The 17794-nt window shown below is 40.8% G+C and overlaps 1 protein-coding gene and 1 non-coding gene across 4 annotated transcripts in view; one reads left to right on the top strand and one right to left on the bottom strand.

Annotated features, from left to right (window-relative positions):
• Window positions 1-17794, top strand: part of Iqch (IQ motif containing H) — a 194021-nt gene that overhangs the window by 155698 nt on the left and 20529 nt on the right. The window contains exons 18-19 of one of the 3 annotated variants that reach the window (XM_038323379.1): window positions 1376-1546; window positions 11809-11844. In XM_038323379.1, the coding sequence (XP_038179307.1) occupies window positions 1376-1546; window positions 11809-11844 (207 nt within the window). Of the gene's footprint in view, window positions 1-1375; window positions 1547-11721; window positions 11845-17794 lie in introns of all 3 variants that reach the window. The other 2 variants (XM_038323378.1, XM_038323380.1) reach the window with 2 other exon arrangements.
• LOC119810982 lies at window positions 13710-13843 on the bottom strand. Its single transcript, XR_005284903.1, has one exon. It is a non-coding gene; the product is annotated as a U4 spliceosomal RNA (small nuclear RNA).

Here is a 17794-nt window from a genome sequence, read left to right as displayed (position 1 = left end):
TAACAATTGTTGCAAATGTGATTTATTTGCTGTTATGAAAGAGGATTACTGTGTGAATATGATCCTGAAATTAGCTTCAGTTTAGCAAGGGGCCTTGACAGCTTGACCCCTTAATATTCTTATAATGATGCCATTTACATTCAATGCTTACTCAAGTCACTCACTGCTAGATTTGTTTGAGAGGAGTCCACTCTAGGGCAGATGTGTTATGTATTTTAACATACAGAGTTGGTGAGTGGGGCACTTGTAGGCCTTCTAAGAGGAAAAAATATTTAATCAAATCTTCATGAAAATGTGTTCGTTTCCAACTTCCTACAGTGAAAATGCATTACTGATAATTACAGCATGCTGCAGAAATATAATATTTTATGTTTTCTCCACAAGACACTTCATGGCATAGGCTATATTAAACAAGAACATGTTCTGATCCTTTGCAACTTAGACTTTTAATTTGGCTGGAGGATTGGTACAGCATCAATGGCATCTCCTCTGAAGGTGCACGGGAGGAGAGTGGGTTTGGAGCCAGACAGATATGACTAAAATCTGAGTGCTAACCCTTTCTTACTATGTGGAATTAGGGACCTCCTGGATCTGTTTCTTTATCTGTAGCATGGGTTGCAGTTTTAAAAACAACAAGAAAGATCAGAGAAATCTGTGAAGTACCTAGCATACCATATGTACTTAGTCCATGCAAACCATGGCTGTATTACTAGTTTAAAGCTCAGATGTCACCTTCATAGGAAGTTTGATTCCACCAAACAAACCCAGTCTGTCCTTTCTACTTCCATATTTATTGCTATAGCACACATTACTCTGTGCTGTGATTCACTGAGTATATGTGGATCCATTATCTTGATGGCATGGCTTATAGCCTCTATCTCTGACTCTAGTGACTTGCAGGCTCTGCCGTGAGCATTCAGCTAAGTTGGACTGGGGATCTCATGGGAATTTGAAATTACAAACTTAAAGGAGGAGGAGGTGGCTCCTGACCTAATTTTGTCACTGCTAGTTAAACACATAGTAGATGTTCAGTATTTCCTTTAGTTACCACCCTCTTTAGCTTTTATCCAATCAAAGTAGAGAACATTGTATTGTCTACCTCTGAAATAACAAACCACAAGCAAAAGACATCACCAATATCTCTGTTAGATTGTCTTGGCCAGGTATTGTCATTTTTAAACTCCCTATATAATCACAAATGTTCTACTGAGAAACAAGCTCCATTCCTCAGCTGTGTGATGCAGAAACAGAAGTAAAGACATCTCTACTCCGAGAATCTCCTTGGACACTTGTTTGGTCTAGTTAGGACTGGTGTGGCTCTCTTTCTTCTCCTGTCTCATCATACCCTCACTTCCCTGGCTCATGTTTTAACCAGGTATGGACAACAGGCCTCAACCTCTCATACAGTGATCAGCTAGCCATGACTCAGCTCACCCTGTACTTGACAAATGGCCATCTGGATTGTGGTCTGAGCACCCTGGAAGTGCCCCGCTTGGATCAAGATACAGAAAGGAAGAAAAAGCGCCTTAGCATCCAGGCAGAGCTGGTAAGCAACAGATTCTTTCTGGTTGGTCTGGCATTCAGCAGTACTCAACTGCTAAGTGAGCAAAAAGAGAATCAAGAATCAGAGAGGCCACTGAGCCATTTCAAAACAAGGTTCATAAATGAGACACTCTCTGCCATTAAAAGGGGGAGGCCACCCAGGAAGAGGAAGCAAGGTATGAAAGTCCAGAGGCACAGGCCTTCCGTTGGGTACCTCCCAGTTCTCCCCAACTCTCTCCACAGTCCATCAGCGAGCAGCTATTTTTGACAGCCCCCACCCCTGTTTTTCTAGCCCTCACTTCCATTTTGAGCTTAGACTCCCAGACCCAAAAACTCCTAGACCTGGCTGCTCCGAGTCTTCAGGTGAAGTTATTTAAACTGTATAGTCTCTTCCCCCTACATCCTCTTGGGGGATGAAGCCAGAGGCAGGCAAGACTTACCTTAGCCCCATTCCCTGCCACAACCAGGCTGCAATACTTCTAGCTGTTAAAATACTTCAGATCTTACCAGTACCCTACCTCCATGAAGATGCCACGTTGGACTCTGCCCCACCCTCTCACACTAGCATGGTAGCAATTCCCTTAAGATTTCCTGTCTCGAGCCGGGCGGTGGTGGCGCACGCCTTTAATCCCAGCACTCGGGAGGCAGAGGCAGGTGGATCTCTGAGTTCGAGGCCAGCCTGGTCTACAAGAGCTAGTTCCAGGACAGGCTCTAGAAACTACAGGGAAACCCTGTCTCGAAAAAACCAAAAAAAAAAAAAAAAAAAAAGATTTCCTGTCTCCCTTCTTTCCCCTTGGCTTAAAAACTACAGTGAAGATAGCTTCAAAGTAAAAAGGAAATTTAAGTATGCCACTCACCTACCCAGGAGTTTTTTTTAATGGAATTTTTTTTAAGTCAGGCATGGTGGCACACACCTTTAATCCCAACACTTGGAGGCAGAAGCAGGTGGATCTCTGAGTTCGAGGCCAGCCTGGTTTGTTGAGTGACTTCCAAGACAGCTGGGACTACACAGAGAAACCGTGTCTTGAAAAACAAAAAACAAAACAAGTATAGGATGTATTTTGTTCATTATTTCCCCTCCCCCAACTCCTCTTAGACCCTCCTCTCCTTCCCACTCAACTTCATGTCCTCTTTTTCCTCTCTCTTTAGAAAACAAACAGGCAAACAAAACCAAATAAACTTCACACACACATACAAACACACACATGCAAAACCCATAAAAACACAAAATCAGAAACCACACTAGACTAGCAAAATCCCAGTAAGACAAAAAAAAATGCTCAAACTAAGCCATGAGACCAAAAAAAAAAAGTCTACAAAAATACCATTGAGTTTTTTATATTGGCCATCTACTGCTGGGCATGGGGCCTGCCCTTAAGTGTGGTTAATGTATCCAGTGAGACTCCATTGGAGAAACTAATGTTTCCTTTGCAAGTGTTTATCAACTGGAGATGGCTTCTTGGTTAAGAAGTCCATGTTCACTTCCCCATTTTAGCACTAGAGTCCTGTCTGGATTGAGCCTGTGCATGCTGCCGGTCTCTCTAAGTTCATATGTACATTAGTTGTCTTGTGTCTAGAAGACAGTTTCCTTGCAATCATTCATTCCCTATTACTCTTAAGGACCTTTCTTCTTCCTCTTCTACATAGTTCCCTGAACCTGTAGGGAAGAAGTTTAATACTATTTAGGGCTGAGTATTCCAAAATCTCTTATTCTCTGCACATGGTCATTGGGGGTCTCCTTTAGTTCCCACCTACTGCAAGAAGAAGCTTTTCTGATGATGGTTGAATGAGACACTTATCTGTGGATATAGCAGAATGTCATGAGGAGTCATTGTATTGCTGTTTTCCTTTAGCAAAACAATAGTATTTGTTTTTTTCCTAGGTCCACAGTTTATTCAGACTTAGGTTCTTGGCCACTTGAGCACCGTCAAGTATGGGTTCCATCTCGTGGAGTAGGCCTTAAATACAATCAGAGAGTGACTGGCTATTCCCACGAAGTTTGTGTCACTGTTGAACCAGCACACGTCACAGGCAGGTCACTGTTGTAGACTGCTGTGTTTGTAGTTGGTTATTGGTAGCATGTAGGGTACCTTCCAGTCCCATGAACACTAGTGAATGGGGGTGAAGACTGTAGTTGGGCACAGCTTGACTTCTGTGTGTTCAGTGAGATAAGGTCTTACTATCAGGTTGTGAAAAGTAACTAATAGCCTTGGCAATAGCCTAAGATGTTTGAGGGTTTCCATGGGCCCCTTTGGCAAATGACTCAACTAGATGTAACCCATTTCTGGCACTTGAGGCTTCACTTTCTACACAGGATTTTAAAAGATCAGGCTACTGTGATCTTCCTACATTGGTTAATGGGGCTTCCCATGATATCTCGTTCTGTACCATAGTCTCCTTTGTCATCAGTAGGATGACAGGCCTAAGACCAGCTGCTAATGAGGTTTACTAACTATAGCATCCACGGGTACAAAAAGTAGGTCTCCATGGGGAGAGTGGGTGCTTGTGGAGCTAGCTAATCAGGTCACAGAGGGAAAGAACAAAGGTCAACTGGGCAAGGTGGTCCTTGGTATAAGAGCGTATTTGAGGCTCTGCATCCATCCAATTGTCCTGACTGCTGCTAAAGATTTCTTCTGCCTTTTCCAACAGTGGCTTCTTGTCCTTCTTGAAAATGAAGCTCCACCTGACATCCAAATATATTAAATAAATAAAGAATTCCAACTGGGAATGGTGGCACACACCTTTAATTCTAGCACTCGGGAGGCAGAGACAAGAGAATCTCTGTGAATTCAAGGCCAGCCTGGTCTACAACCCATAGCTATTTAATTGGATTCTGTCTCAGAACCTTTTTGGAACATCGTCTACCTTTCTGCTGAACATCTTCAGAACTAGATGCCTCTAGGTTTAAAGGAGCCTGTTTGACTCTGCCCTGGACCCCCACCATCCTAGAGAGGTTCTTGATGTCTTGAGTGCTCATGTGGCTTCTTCCTTTACCCCTCCAACCCAGTTTTCCTGTGAGGTGCCAGCTAGGGCCTTGCTCTGAGGAATCATCTCACTTTTTGCTTCCTGAGGAGCCGAACTGGATATGAGGAAATCGTCTCCACTTGAGGTGTCTATTTTCACCAGAAGGACCTGTGGAACTGTTGGTCTGGTGCTGGATGAAAAGACACAGTAAAGCTCCATGCCACTATGAAGCTAGAACTGAGTTAGTAGCAGCACAACCATCCAAAGGCAATCTACTGCTTCAGAGGAGTGTAGCTTTGGGGACCATAAACAGTAGTTGTACCTCAAATCGGCAGCATTCTTCCATTTCCCCTGCTTGCCTCTAGGTGTCATTCCTAGCTACAGGCCAAGAAGGAGAATTCCGTGAGGACTATTGTACACTTTTAGGAACTGCCTACACAAAAAAGGAAACTCCCAAGAAATCACGTGTTTCTAGAATCATGGCAGAAAAACTATTCAGGGTTTCTGGTGTGAGAATAAACTTAAAGTGCTTTAGGTTTCAGAGGGCAATAGATTCTTCCAGGTTGCTGAATCACTGTGTGTGCGTGTGTGTATGTGCGCGCGCAGGCCCCACGCACATTTATATATGCAATAGGGTCTTTAAAAAGAATCATGTACATGTGTACACAGTATAATTTTCAGCCAACCTGAAACTTCCCAAGCAAGTATGAACACACTGTGATAGGTTCACAGTCAGTCCCTTTTTGAAGAAGGAAGGAGGAAATACAAGGTGGTCACTATAAAGGATAGCTTCTAGGATAATGACAGCACACTCAGAACTGATAACTGGGAAGTTTACTTATATCCCATAAATAATGTGCTGTGCTAAGACAAGAAAAGCAAACAACAAATGAGCAAAGACCCCTTTCTAGACTCTTGGGGAGCTCAGTAGTGGCCACTGTCAGCAACAAGTGTCAGGACTGTTTGGAACGCTTTGCATTAGATGAGCAGACCTGATCCAGACTCTTTTACAGCCAGCAAACCAAATACACTTGAAATCATAAAAACAAAGTCTGAGAAATCCCAGATATGCACATTTTAGAAATACAAAGGATTGGGGTGCTGAGTTAGTAAGCACAGTGCTTGCTGCACAAGCATGAAGACCTGAGTTCAATCCCAAGTTCCCATGTAAGAATCTGGGTGCAGTGCTGCCCAGATAAATCAGTAAGCTCCCGGTTCAGTGAGAAACAAACCCTGTCTCAAAAAAAAAATAAGACAGCAAGTGATTGAAGAAGACATTCAGTGTCATCCTCTGCCTCTACACACATGTGCACACACGTGTACATATGTACACATACACACAAAAGGATTCTTTTTTAAACTTTTTAATTAACTCCAAAGTTGGCATAAATAATCACCCTTTTCTGTCAACCTTCACTTTTCCCCTCCCTTCCCAGACCTTCTAAACCACAGTTGCTGAGTGGCCATAAAACAGTTGTCTTTGCTAACATCTTAAAACAACCCAACTCATTTATACATGTTTGAACAGATACGATCTGTAATGAATGATTAAGTAAAACCTTTTGTGTTAAATTATGATGTTAATAATGACTCTGTCTCCTGTAATTTATTATGAATTCTCAAATGCTTCGGGTTTGATTTTGATAGAATGCAACCACATCAGAGTTTATGTGATGACTTTATTTTTAGAACTCCTTCGTTGAAGGCACACATTTCCCCACTACTGCTGCTACTGTAATTATGTACAAAACCAATCACTCATTAGAGTTAGGATACATTATCTTCTAGACAGATGAGGCTAAATAAGCAACACATTAATAATTCAGAGAGCAGTTCATTATGCATGTGGATGCCTGCTTCATAACTGGAATAAGAACCTCATCAGCCTCTGCCAACCCTTAAACAATAGTTCTGTGTTATTGCAGCCACATTCCAGTTTACGCTTGTTAAACTGCTACTTGGATTATTTTATCAAACATTCATTTATTTGTGGTCCCTTACTGCCGAGAACAGATTTTGGAAGCTCCTTTTTTAAGTTAATGATTTGAGCAATGGGTGTTATTAATTCTCAGAATATTATAAACATGATTAATTTTCAGGCAGAGATTTATTACATGAGGATTTCAGCTATGTCAACTGAAATGCATCACTGTCAAAACAAGTATCATGGTGAAAACAGAATGCGCTCCACACTTCAGATGCTGTGCTCACAACTAAATCAATTTAAATTGTGGCTGAAGCAAAATTATATTCTCCAGTGAAAAAGAGTATTCCAGGATTCTTTTATTTAGCTTGAAGCATTCTTGTTAGATTGTGATTTAGAAAGGTAGTTTAATAAGACTAGACTAGCACTGATGTTTTGTGTGCTGCTTCTTCTTGTTTTCATGGAAAGGCTAAGTTTCTGAGACCCACACACATTCCAGATGTGGCCAGTAAGATTTTAGAGTGGATGTTGGTCTGAGTGTCAGGGATCATGAATTCTGATATTTGCTCTGGCATTGGTTTCCTTAGTTATAAATAAGGAAGGGCTAAACAATCCCCAAGGTCTCCTGAGCAGTTTGATTTTATGGGTCTGGAGAATGGGGTTGTTCTGTAAGAAGCCTGGCTAGAGCCTCGTACACTGTATGGGACAGAAGGATGAACACAGCCATGAGCAAACAGGAAAGGCCCATCTCTCCATTCTGCAGCCTTTCTTGGAAAGGCCCTTAGGTAGGTCTTTATTGCTGTTGTGGAAACTTCTAGAAGGGGGTAATATTGTTATGACAAGCCATAACTTTATCAGTCATCACTTAGCTACATCAATTAACACTCAGCAAGAGCCAACTAGAAGTAAATTCAGAAGGTCTTTCATCCAACACATGAAGCATGGAAAAAATTGGGATAAGTGGCAAAGAGCTCCAGGTTTATGAAGGGCAGCGCTTGGCCCAGGCACAGAGCTTATGGTGCGAGCAACATCACAGTGTGCTAAGCCTTATCCACATGTGCTTTGCTAAGACCATCACATGAACCTTGTTCATAACCCAATATATTAGGCAGGAACTATGTGTTCATTTTTTTAAAATATGAGAAAATTGGGTTAAGAGAAGGTAAGTATATGTTCTTTGAACACTTAGCAAACAAATGGGGAAGCCAATGCTTAAAGTGCAGGCTGTCAAACTTGAAACCTGTTTGCCCAGCCTTGCACTGGTTCAGAGTTAGGGCTTGGGTTCCTGGGAGCTTCGGCTCCTTCCTGAGGGTGCTTCTGGCTGAGACTTCAGAACACACTTTCCAAAGGGCAAGCCATGTCCCTGTGACTGTTACTTTTCAGCATATATTACCACTGTCTCAGTGACACAAGATGGGCTGGGTGATCATGGAGGAGCTGTAGATTTTTAAAAGCATCAGTAGACATAGTACTGGTTTCCTAGGCAGCACAGATGTCTAACTAAGTAACAGGGGCTATGGAAAAGATCAAAGAACTTAAGCAATGAGCCATCCTTTCCTAAAAATGAACAGTTTATATACTAAAACATAAATAAAATATACATTTTCCCACAAAGAAAATCCACAAGGCCATCTAAAGGTGCCATTAGAGTGACTGCTCCAGGGTTCTTAAGCAAGATGATGATGGCCTGGTAGGGACAGGAAGCGCTTTCAACATACATGGAACTAGGGTCATCACTGAGTAGAAAGAAAGGGAGGGCCTCCATTAGCAAAGGGGAGATTGTCTGTAAAGACCTGTGGACTCTTACAAGGCAGAAAATAATCAGAAGAGGAGGAGGCTGTGATTAGAGACTACGCTGAGACTCTGGAAGATCTGGAAGAGTCTGCCCACTAAACTAGGCTCTAGATTTCAGTGTGAAGGCAAGGAAATGACCCTGATGACTTTTGAGTAGAAGCATCCTGGTTTGGGGGAAAACAATAAATTTTTTGGTGATGGACAGAATCCCAGGAGACAAGTGGTACCCACAGAGAAAGGAACAGCCTAGGAAATTATATTTATTTGTGATTTAAAATCTTTCCAAAGGAATAGGGACAAAAATAGTAGGTACTATTTATCAGATTTCAGACACAGTATCAGATGTTAAATGATGAGTTCAGGATCACAACGATAGTCAGTGGCCTCCCAGGTTTTGATCACATATTCCATATGCCCTCTCATCTATGGGATTCTGCTCGTATCTTCATTTCCAGATCTCCTGGACAATAACATTACAAGCTAAGATGATGGCAATAATGGAAAAGCAGCAGCAACTAAGAGACATATCAAATACCCCAGCTCTTTACTGATTCTTTATACATTTTAAGCTGAGGACTGGGAAAGGGGGGACAAGAGTTTGCTTTCACTGAGAAGTAGCCCCAGGGTGGCCTGATCTTACTGACATGCAGAAGTCATATTCTTCTGCTGGGCTATGAACTCTTCTGCTGTGCTTTATGACCAAGTACCACATTATGGAGGGTAATCTACCTACCAGGTAGTTTCCTGCTTCTCTCACAAACTGTGGCATAATCTTGATTGTGCTTATTTATACTAAGGTACCATAAGACAAGTTTAGAAGACAAATATAACCTTCAATGGAATTACCATGTGAATTCATGACAATTACCATACAATTGCATGCTCAGTAGCCACTGTGGAATTTCAGAGTGTTGAGGTTCACATCCATGTGCAAAGGCTCAGGCTTCTGTGTAACATGAAGGCCTGCTTGTTGGGTTTCTGTCCTACTCAGTTCCCACACCCAGTAAATCCCAAAGAAAATCATATAGAGGGTCTACATTAGTTATAAACTGATTGGCCCATTAGCTCAGGCTTTGTATTAGCTCTTATAACTTATATTAACCCATTATTCTTATCTATGTTAGCCACATGGCTTAGTACCTTTTTCGGCGGGGCAGGTCACATCTTGCCTCTCCAGTGTCTGGGCAGGACTGCAAGAAGAGCTTCCTTTTTCCCAGAATACTCCTGTTCTCATTGTCCCACCTCTATTTCCTGTATGGTTATCCTGCCTATACTTCCTGCCTGACTACTGGCCAATCAGCGTTTATTTAAAACATAACTGACAGATACAGAATTGTTCCACACCATTTCTGGGCCTTCACTATGAGGGCAGGTGCATGGCACTGCCTTGCATGATTAGACTCTAGCCAGATGAGTCAGAGCTTCTCTTAGTTGGTTCTTGTCACTACAATATTTGCAACATGGAGGTTATAGAGAGTAGCTATATACTGCACATTTAAAAAGAAAAAGTAACCTAAGAAAAAACCTTTGAAAGTTTTTACCACAAAGAAATGATAAATGTTTGAAGAGATAAAAATGCTTATCTGATTTAAATATTTGAATACATATGTATATCAAACATTACATGGTACTCCACTGATAGGTAAAATGTTTTTGTGTCTCTGTTAAAAATAAAAATGTGTCCTAGTATGTACAGATGGGACAATTCTAATAGCAATACATGACTCAAGACACATTATCCTGCAAGGCCTAACATTTGTGTAGACATGAACTCTGCCTACCCATGGAAACAATGGTACTGACTGGGATCTTCACTTACAGGGTTTGATATAAATGTTGATGGAAAAATTACATGGAAGGGGGCACATTACAAAAGATGACTGTAAAGTTTATACCTATGTGCCCATGAGGAGGGAACGGGGGACAGGAAGAGAAAGGAGTAAGGCTCTCTATTCTCTGATGGGCTGTGATCAGCTCAGCTCCCACACTGCTTCCTAGACAGAACCTGACGCCTGCCTACAGAACCCCAGATACCCCCATGTCAGCATGTGTTTCAAGTCACTGTGGAGGTCCAAGCACCTGTGGTACCCTAAGGCCCAGATTGGGCCAGGAGCATTCTTCTCTCACAACTCTAAAGTTGGTCACGACTCTGTATGCAGGCCTGTACACTTCCAGGCATCCCACAGAAACAGCTGATGGTCGAGGGCAAATATATGTTGTGCATGCTGCAAAGCTGCTAATATCCAACTCTAATTTGTGCAGATTAAATTTTAAATGTTCTATGAAATATGTAAGTAAAGTTTTCTGGGCCTACTATAGCAGTCTCTGATATGTATGCAAAATAAAGTGAAAGGCATGAAAAGCAGAAGGGTTACTTAGGAAGAGGAAAGAGATCACCAGGTGGAGAGGGGGAACAAGAGGGAATAATAGGTGACTATAATTGAAATCCATTGTGTACATGTATGAAAATGATATAATGAAACCTGTTTATTTGTATAATTAATATCTATTAGTAACTTTTTTAAACAGCGGCTTCTAAACTGAAAATGCAATTAGTTTCAAAATTGACTACCTTGAGCTTTTTGTTAACACTAAAGTGACTTACATCATAAAGTATAGTATGGGAAGGAGGATTACTACTTCTAGCACTATGAATAATATGTCATGTTGATAGTATGTTTGTCAGCTTTGAGATAAAACAACAGGGGTCTTATTTGCTTATAGTTTGGTGGACTAGCCCATTCATTTCTTTGGACCTCTGGTGGGGGTGATGGATTGCAATAATAGAAAATACATGGTGAAATAAAACCACTTATATTATGAGCCAAGAAGTAAAATAAAAACAAAAGCACCTAAATTCTGACACTCCCTTTTGAGGGCATGCTCCAGTGACTTAAAGATCTTCCACAGAATCCTACCTCCTAATGATTTCACTATCCTTTAATATGTGACCATTAGGAAATAGTACCCAAAGTACAATAGCATAGACCCTTAATATAAGATGAGGAGGACTGCGGTTCATATGTGTGTCCTTTCTCTCTCAAAAACACACTACTTCAATCCAATAAAGAGAAAAACATCAGAAAAAAACAAACCAATGGGAATTTAATGAACTAGCTAATCAGTACTCAAATTTGTCAAGTTCATCAAAAACATGGGAATCTGAAGAACTAAGAAAGATCTGAGGAACATAAGGAAATAAGATGACTAAGTATAATATAACACTAAAAACAAAATGGGGTCTTGAAACAGGAAAGGGGAAATGGAAAAAAACTAATGAAATTCAAATAAAGTATGAACTTAGATAACAGTAATGTAGCAGCTTGGTTCCCTAGTTATGACAAGTGTCCCAAAGCAATGTAAGGTAGTATTAACAGTGCAACTGTGGTGGAATAAACACATCTGTGTCATCTAGTCATTTTCTGAAAATCTATAACTATAAAGTTAAATTTTGATTTGAAAATTTTTGGATTCTAACTCAGTTGTAACTTTTCTAGTCACCAGAAACCAGTCGCTATGCAGTGATGACTACCCAGCTGAAGCACGACAATCTCTCCCTAGTCTTCTATTATGTTTTTCTCCAGATGTGTAAGGCCCATGGCATTGGCTATGACCTTGAGGTATGAGGGGTTATAGTTCATCGGGGCTGGACCAATCAGGTATGTGCAGTATCTAGGTGGCTGATAAACTGCTGCCCCTTCAAAGAGATGTTTTTTAAGATTAGGTAGGTATGTTCAGAAGAAGGTTAGGCATTGTACAGGACAGGACCTAAATAACAGCAGTTCCACAAGAGTAGCACTTAGTCCTGGACACTTCCCTTCCTCTCCAGACTTACACAACCACATCATAAAGCAATAGCCCTGGTTACCAGTATTGGGATTGCCTTGAAAGCATCTCTTGATCCTGCAGTGGGCATGTCCTGAACCTCCAGAGCCTACCCAGTACTAAGAAATCTCTTCTTGGTCTTCTCAGACAAAGAACAGACAGCACTGACAGGGTGGCTTAAGCAGCAAGAATTTGTTTTCTTACAATTGGAGGGTAGAAGTCCAAGGTCAAGCCACTGGTAGATTTGGCTCCTGGTAAGGGAACCACCATCTTCTTCTTGTGTATCTAACACACACACACACACACACACAGACACACACTCGCATGGACACACGCATACACCAGGGAATGTGATGTCTTTTATATAAAAACACTAATTCTAAAGGATCAATGCTCTACTCTTATGAGTTATTTAACTTAGTGATCTCCTTAAAGGCCCTGTTTTCAATATAATCACATAAGTGTTTTAGGGTTAAAAATATAAGATGGGGAACAACAAAATGAAGTCGTTATCATTCTGCTGTTTACATGTGATGATTTCTTTCAGGAAAGAGTTCTGATTACTTTTTATTTAAAGAGGGTGGCAGTATCCACATTTTTGTGCAGCGGCTCCATCAAATGTAGCTTCATGGAGGATGTGAAAAACAAGGTCTTATTCCTAAACCAGTACCTCCAGTTTGTGTCCAGAAATTCATGCTACTCTGGAGAAATAATTCCCTATTTTTCCACTTAGATACGTACTTTCAAATCTCTGGCACTCCAGGATGTCCTAAGACTCTACATGACCCAGTGCTGACTTGACAAACCCAACCCCACATCACATCAATGTTCTAAGAATAAATTTTATATAATTCATTATACTAAATATAATGACATGATAATTATACATTTGTAACTTAACTGAATTTTTAATTTGTAGAGATACAATCAATATCTATTAATCTTAGGCAAGCAGTTCGCCACTGGGCCACATTCACAGCTCTAATGTCTATAAATTTTAAGTTTTCCTACATGAGCACCAACACTATTTTCAAGAGTCAACTTTTTATGGGCTCCTTAAAGTCATTCAGACCGTAAGCGCAGTACCAACTGTGAACAGAATGCCCTGGGTAACAGGTGGCAACCCCAGTGAGCTGCCAGGGCACTGTCAAGATCACATGACCCTTTGGTTAGCTTGGTCTGTGCTGGTGTAAATGTATACAATGGAGCTCATATTGCTTTGCAAATTACATTTAATCTGATGCAATGCGGAAAAAAAGTGAAAATGCCAGAATGAACTGATTTACCTGAAATTGTTACATTCCTTGCACACAATCCCTTCAGAATTAAATAGATTTTAGTTTCAAATTGATGGTACTAAAATAGTCCCATGTACTACGAGGTATAATCTACTTGCTTTATTTTTCTCAAGTATCAAAACAGAATACTGTGAATCAGTATATTTAGCAGAGAAAGTCTCAAAGAAGCCCAACACAAAACATACATTATCATGTTCTGCTATCTAAAATGTGTTTGTTCTTGAGGTCAGGGCTTTACACTCACTTGACTGGAGTTATAATACTTTTGAGAAAAGTAAAGCCCAGAAATCAAGGAATTATTTTCACCTTTGTTTTTTGAGTGCTTGGATGCACTCCTTTTTCTTTCTGTTTTTTCAATTTAGTCTCTGTAGAGACTGAAAAAATTTCCAATGCTAAGTATATTGCAAGTTATCACAGCAGGTGTTGGGCAAAGTTTTTAATTAGCAATAATTATGCCTAGGATAAACCTCATTGTCTATGATACTGTAACTAAGAGCAGTATTGTAATAAGAGGGTTGTCTTGGTGCAGGGGGCAAACACATGGTGCAGAGGAAGCAGATCAGTGAAGGTCAGGGGCCTTGCTAGGGAAAGCTACAGAAAGAATGGATAGAGAGGCATCAAAGACAGTCATCACAGTTTACAGACTCACCTGCAGGTTTTCTTATGTTCAATAACTTAGAAAGGATAAGATATAAAAAGGTAAAGAAAAATACAGATTAGGGGCAACAGAATAATGGAATAACACAAAGAAGAAAGAAAGAATGAGAAGCAAAGGAGAGATAAAATCCAGAAATTAGAGGAACCTATTTGAAGAAAGCAGAAAGAATAACCAGAAGCAAAGAAAACAAATATGTGTGTATGTGTGTGTGTATGTGTGTATGTTTGTGTATATACATCACATAAATCATACACACACATATATATGGATCAGGGACAACACACACAATATCTGTACATGTTTGTGTGTGTGTGTGTGAGAGAGAGAGAGAGAGAGAGAGACAGAGACAGAGACAGAGACAGAGAGAGACAGAGACAGGCTGAAGTGATAGTCATCTGACCATATTGGCATTTTACAAATTTCCCAGTTGTATTACTACCTGACTTTTCCTGAAATGGGCTCTCATATTTCCTGACTATAAAAACTGATTTAGAAATCTATCCCTGGTGAGAACTTTGCACCACCACTCCTCCCCCTTTCCTTTCCCTTCCCTTTTCCTCTTCCACCTCCCCATTTTCTCCCTCTTTATCTTCATCATCTTCTTTTGGTTTCCTGAGACAAGATCTTACCCTAAAGCTTAGACTAGTTTTAAATTCCTGGCCCTCTTCCTGCCTCAGCCGCTCAGCTCCTGGGATTGCAGGTGTTCTCCATCCCCCTGCTCTTCCTGTCATTCTGGACGTCTCTCAGGAAGGGAGATGATGACCAGCATTTAGAGCACTGCTGTCTGCCGGCCACTGAACTGAGCACTTTCACTTTACCATCTCATTCACTCTTCATGCCTGTGCTGGGCAGAGGTGGTGTTTCTACTATATCACAATGCGCTTTCCCATGAGTGAGTATTCCCAAGAATGTTATGGAGCTGGTATTCAAATACCATAACTGTACATAGCTTACTCCCATATGTTCCTTTTGCTCTTAAGAACTGCTTCACTTGAACTAAAACATGATTGCCAGCCTAATAAAAGAGTTCTGAGATCCATTTTAAAAGAGTGCTCTGTCTCGGTGCCTCTTGCTCAGCTGGAGAAGCAGCACCTTCTCTGCAACAACCCCTACTATCGCCGCTAGCTTACACAAGCGAGGTGTGCGTTTAAGATGGACTTCCCTAAAGTGTCATTCTCTCTAATTATACTAAGACTAAGAAGAACACCATTTACCTAAACCCAAGTGTAACCTCTACCTGGTCTTACTTTTGGTTGAATTTAAAGTGGGTGCTTTTTCCAGGAAATACAAGCAACATAAACAATATATTATTGTTGATACTACCAAAGGAAGATTCCTCCAATGTCCTCATTCAGTTTGGTTTTCTTCCCATTATTATCACAGAATTTCAGTGTTTTTTTTTTTCTCTCTCAAAATTGAGGGTGGGGAGTGTCGATTACCCTATGAGCTTATTTTTTTCTTTCTATTTTTTTTTTAAGATTTGACTGAAGTTTCTGTCCTGCCTGGTTCCCATGGACGTTAAGTCCCAAAGAAATGCACAGAGGCCAATATTAATTATAAACTGATTGGCCTAGTAGCTCAGGCTTCTTATTAACTCTTTCTTATATCTTATAGCCCATTATTCTTGTCTGTGTTAGCCATGTGGCTTGGTATATTCTTCAGTGAGGTAGTCACATTTTGCTTGCTCTGTGTCTGACTTCCTCTCTGTCTAGGTGACAGACTGCAGACTGAAACTTCCCTCTTCCCAGAATTCTCGTTGCCCTGCCTCTACTTCCTACCTGGTCACCCCGCCTATACTTCCTGCCTGACTACTGGCCAATCAGCGTTTATTTAAAATACAAGTGACAGGGTAGAGACCATTGTCCCACAGCATTATGTATACAGTGGTCTGCCTGCATGTATGCCTGAAGGACAGAAGAGGGCACCAGATCTCAGTACATATGGTCGTGAGCCACCACATGGTTGCTGGGAATTGAACTCAGGTCCTCTGGAAGAGCAGTCAGTGCTCTTAATCTCAGAGCTATCTCTCCAGCCCCAAGCTTATTTTTTCTTCATGAATATTAGAGATGCTAAGCAACTTGGTGGGTCTCGTTCCTGGTATTTCTGTAATGCCACAGAATGCCCCACTAGTTTCTTAATGAAGCTGCAATGCAAGCCATATGAGGACAGACATCATGCTTACTCTCTGTAACAGTGTGAGGGGCTAGCATCACTCACACATAGGCAGTATGGCCCACAGCCAGTAACAATCATTTCTCTGGCCTAGATATTACCATGGTGGGAAATATTAGCATTGTTTACATATACTCTGGTTCTCCCCCTCTTAGGGTACATAACAGAACTACACTTCCTCAGTGCTCCCCCAAAGTTGGGCATGATCATGTACATTGTTTTGGCCAATGAGATCTTAACAGAAATGAGATCTGTCCTGTCTGTGCAGAACATTAGAGTTTCCATATCCTCTTTCCTACCTTGGAAAAACATGGGAGTTCATTCCAAGAGCTCACTGTACCAGTCTGGTGTCTGAGGGCATCAACAGTGAGTGAAGACACGTGTCATCCACAGGGAATAAGAGCATAAGCAAGAACTGCAGCTTCTGTTGTTATAGACAACCAGCAACTGTCTTTTTCAAACACTGAAGCATAACCAGTCTACCTGGTTGGCATAGAAATTAGTATCCAAACAAAAGTGTTCCCAAACAAAACCTGCAAGTTTGATGTTGACTTGGTGACATGGAAGTGTTCATGGAAATAGGCCATCTCAAAAATCATATTGTGAAGTCATAAAAAATTAGCAAAACTGGTACCTATAACAACTTAGAAGGCCTACTGTGTTTACAGCATTGGCGAAGCAGTTAGAAAATACAATGATTGCTTTGTCAAAGAATACAAAAACTGTGAGCCTCTAAATGTACCAGGCAATTCATATCAAAAGTGAAAATAAATGGATTCTAGAAAGTAGGAACTTGAAAATGCTGGAAAAATTTAGTTGTAAATTTAAAAAAAGAGGTATAAAATATACTGACAGGAGCTGGCAAGATGGCTCAACAGGCCTGCTACACAGGCCTGATAACTTGAGTTTGATCCCCTGAACCCATGTAAACATAGAAGGAGACAACCAACACCACAGAGTTGCCCTTGAACCTCCACACATGCACAATGGCAAGCACATACACAATACTGAAAGGCTTTTGCACACACCAAAAAGTAAAACTCAGCCTTGTAATAAGAATTAAACTAAAGTTACAAAAACAACCAACTACTAAAACCTCTGAATAGATATCAGAGTAAGGATGTAGCAAAGATTATAGCATCTAGCAAATGTTTTAATATAGAAAGATTAGCTCAAGAACCAGACAAAGGCTATCATTCTTTTACTAAAGCCTGACAGGCTTAAGGCACCTACAATTAAGAGATGAGAGGTGTACAGAAACAAGAAACGAAGAAATAAAGGAAAACCTAGCTAAATGCAGATATAAGTACATAAGCAGTTATTGTAGCTGATTGAAATTAAGGTTTCGTGTGTGTTTTATGTTTGTGTGTGTATGCACCAGTGAGTGCCAGTGCACATGTACATGGCCCACTTATGGAAGTCAGAGAATAATCTCGTGTGTCAGATCCCAGACATCTTTCATTTTTTTCTGTTTGAGACAGAGTCACTCATTAGCCTGGAACTTAGCCACAAACACCAGGCTAACTGCCTGTGATTTCCAGGGATCCTCTATCTCCACCTCTCACTTCCCAGTGCTTGGATTATAGGCACACTCCCAGCTGAGGATCCAAACTTAGG

The sequence above is a fragment of the Arvicola amphibius genome, chromosome 3, assembly GCF_903992535.2.
Source record: "Arvicola amphibius chromosome 3, mArvAmp1.2, whole genome shotgun sequence".
Lineage (NCBI taxonomy): Eukaryota > Metazoa > Chordata > Mammalia > Rodentia > Cricetidae > Arvicola > Arvicola amphibius.
This window is presented reverse-complemented; position numbering and strand designations above follow the sequence as displayed.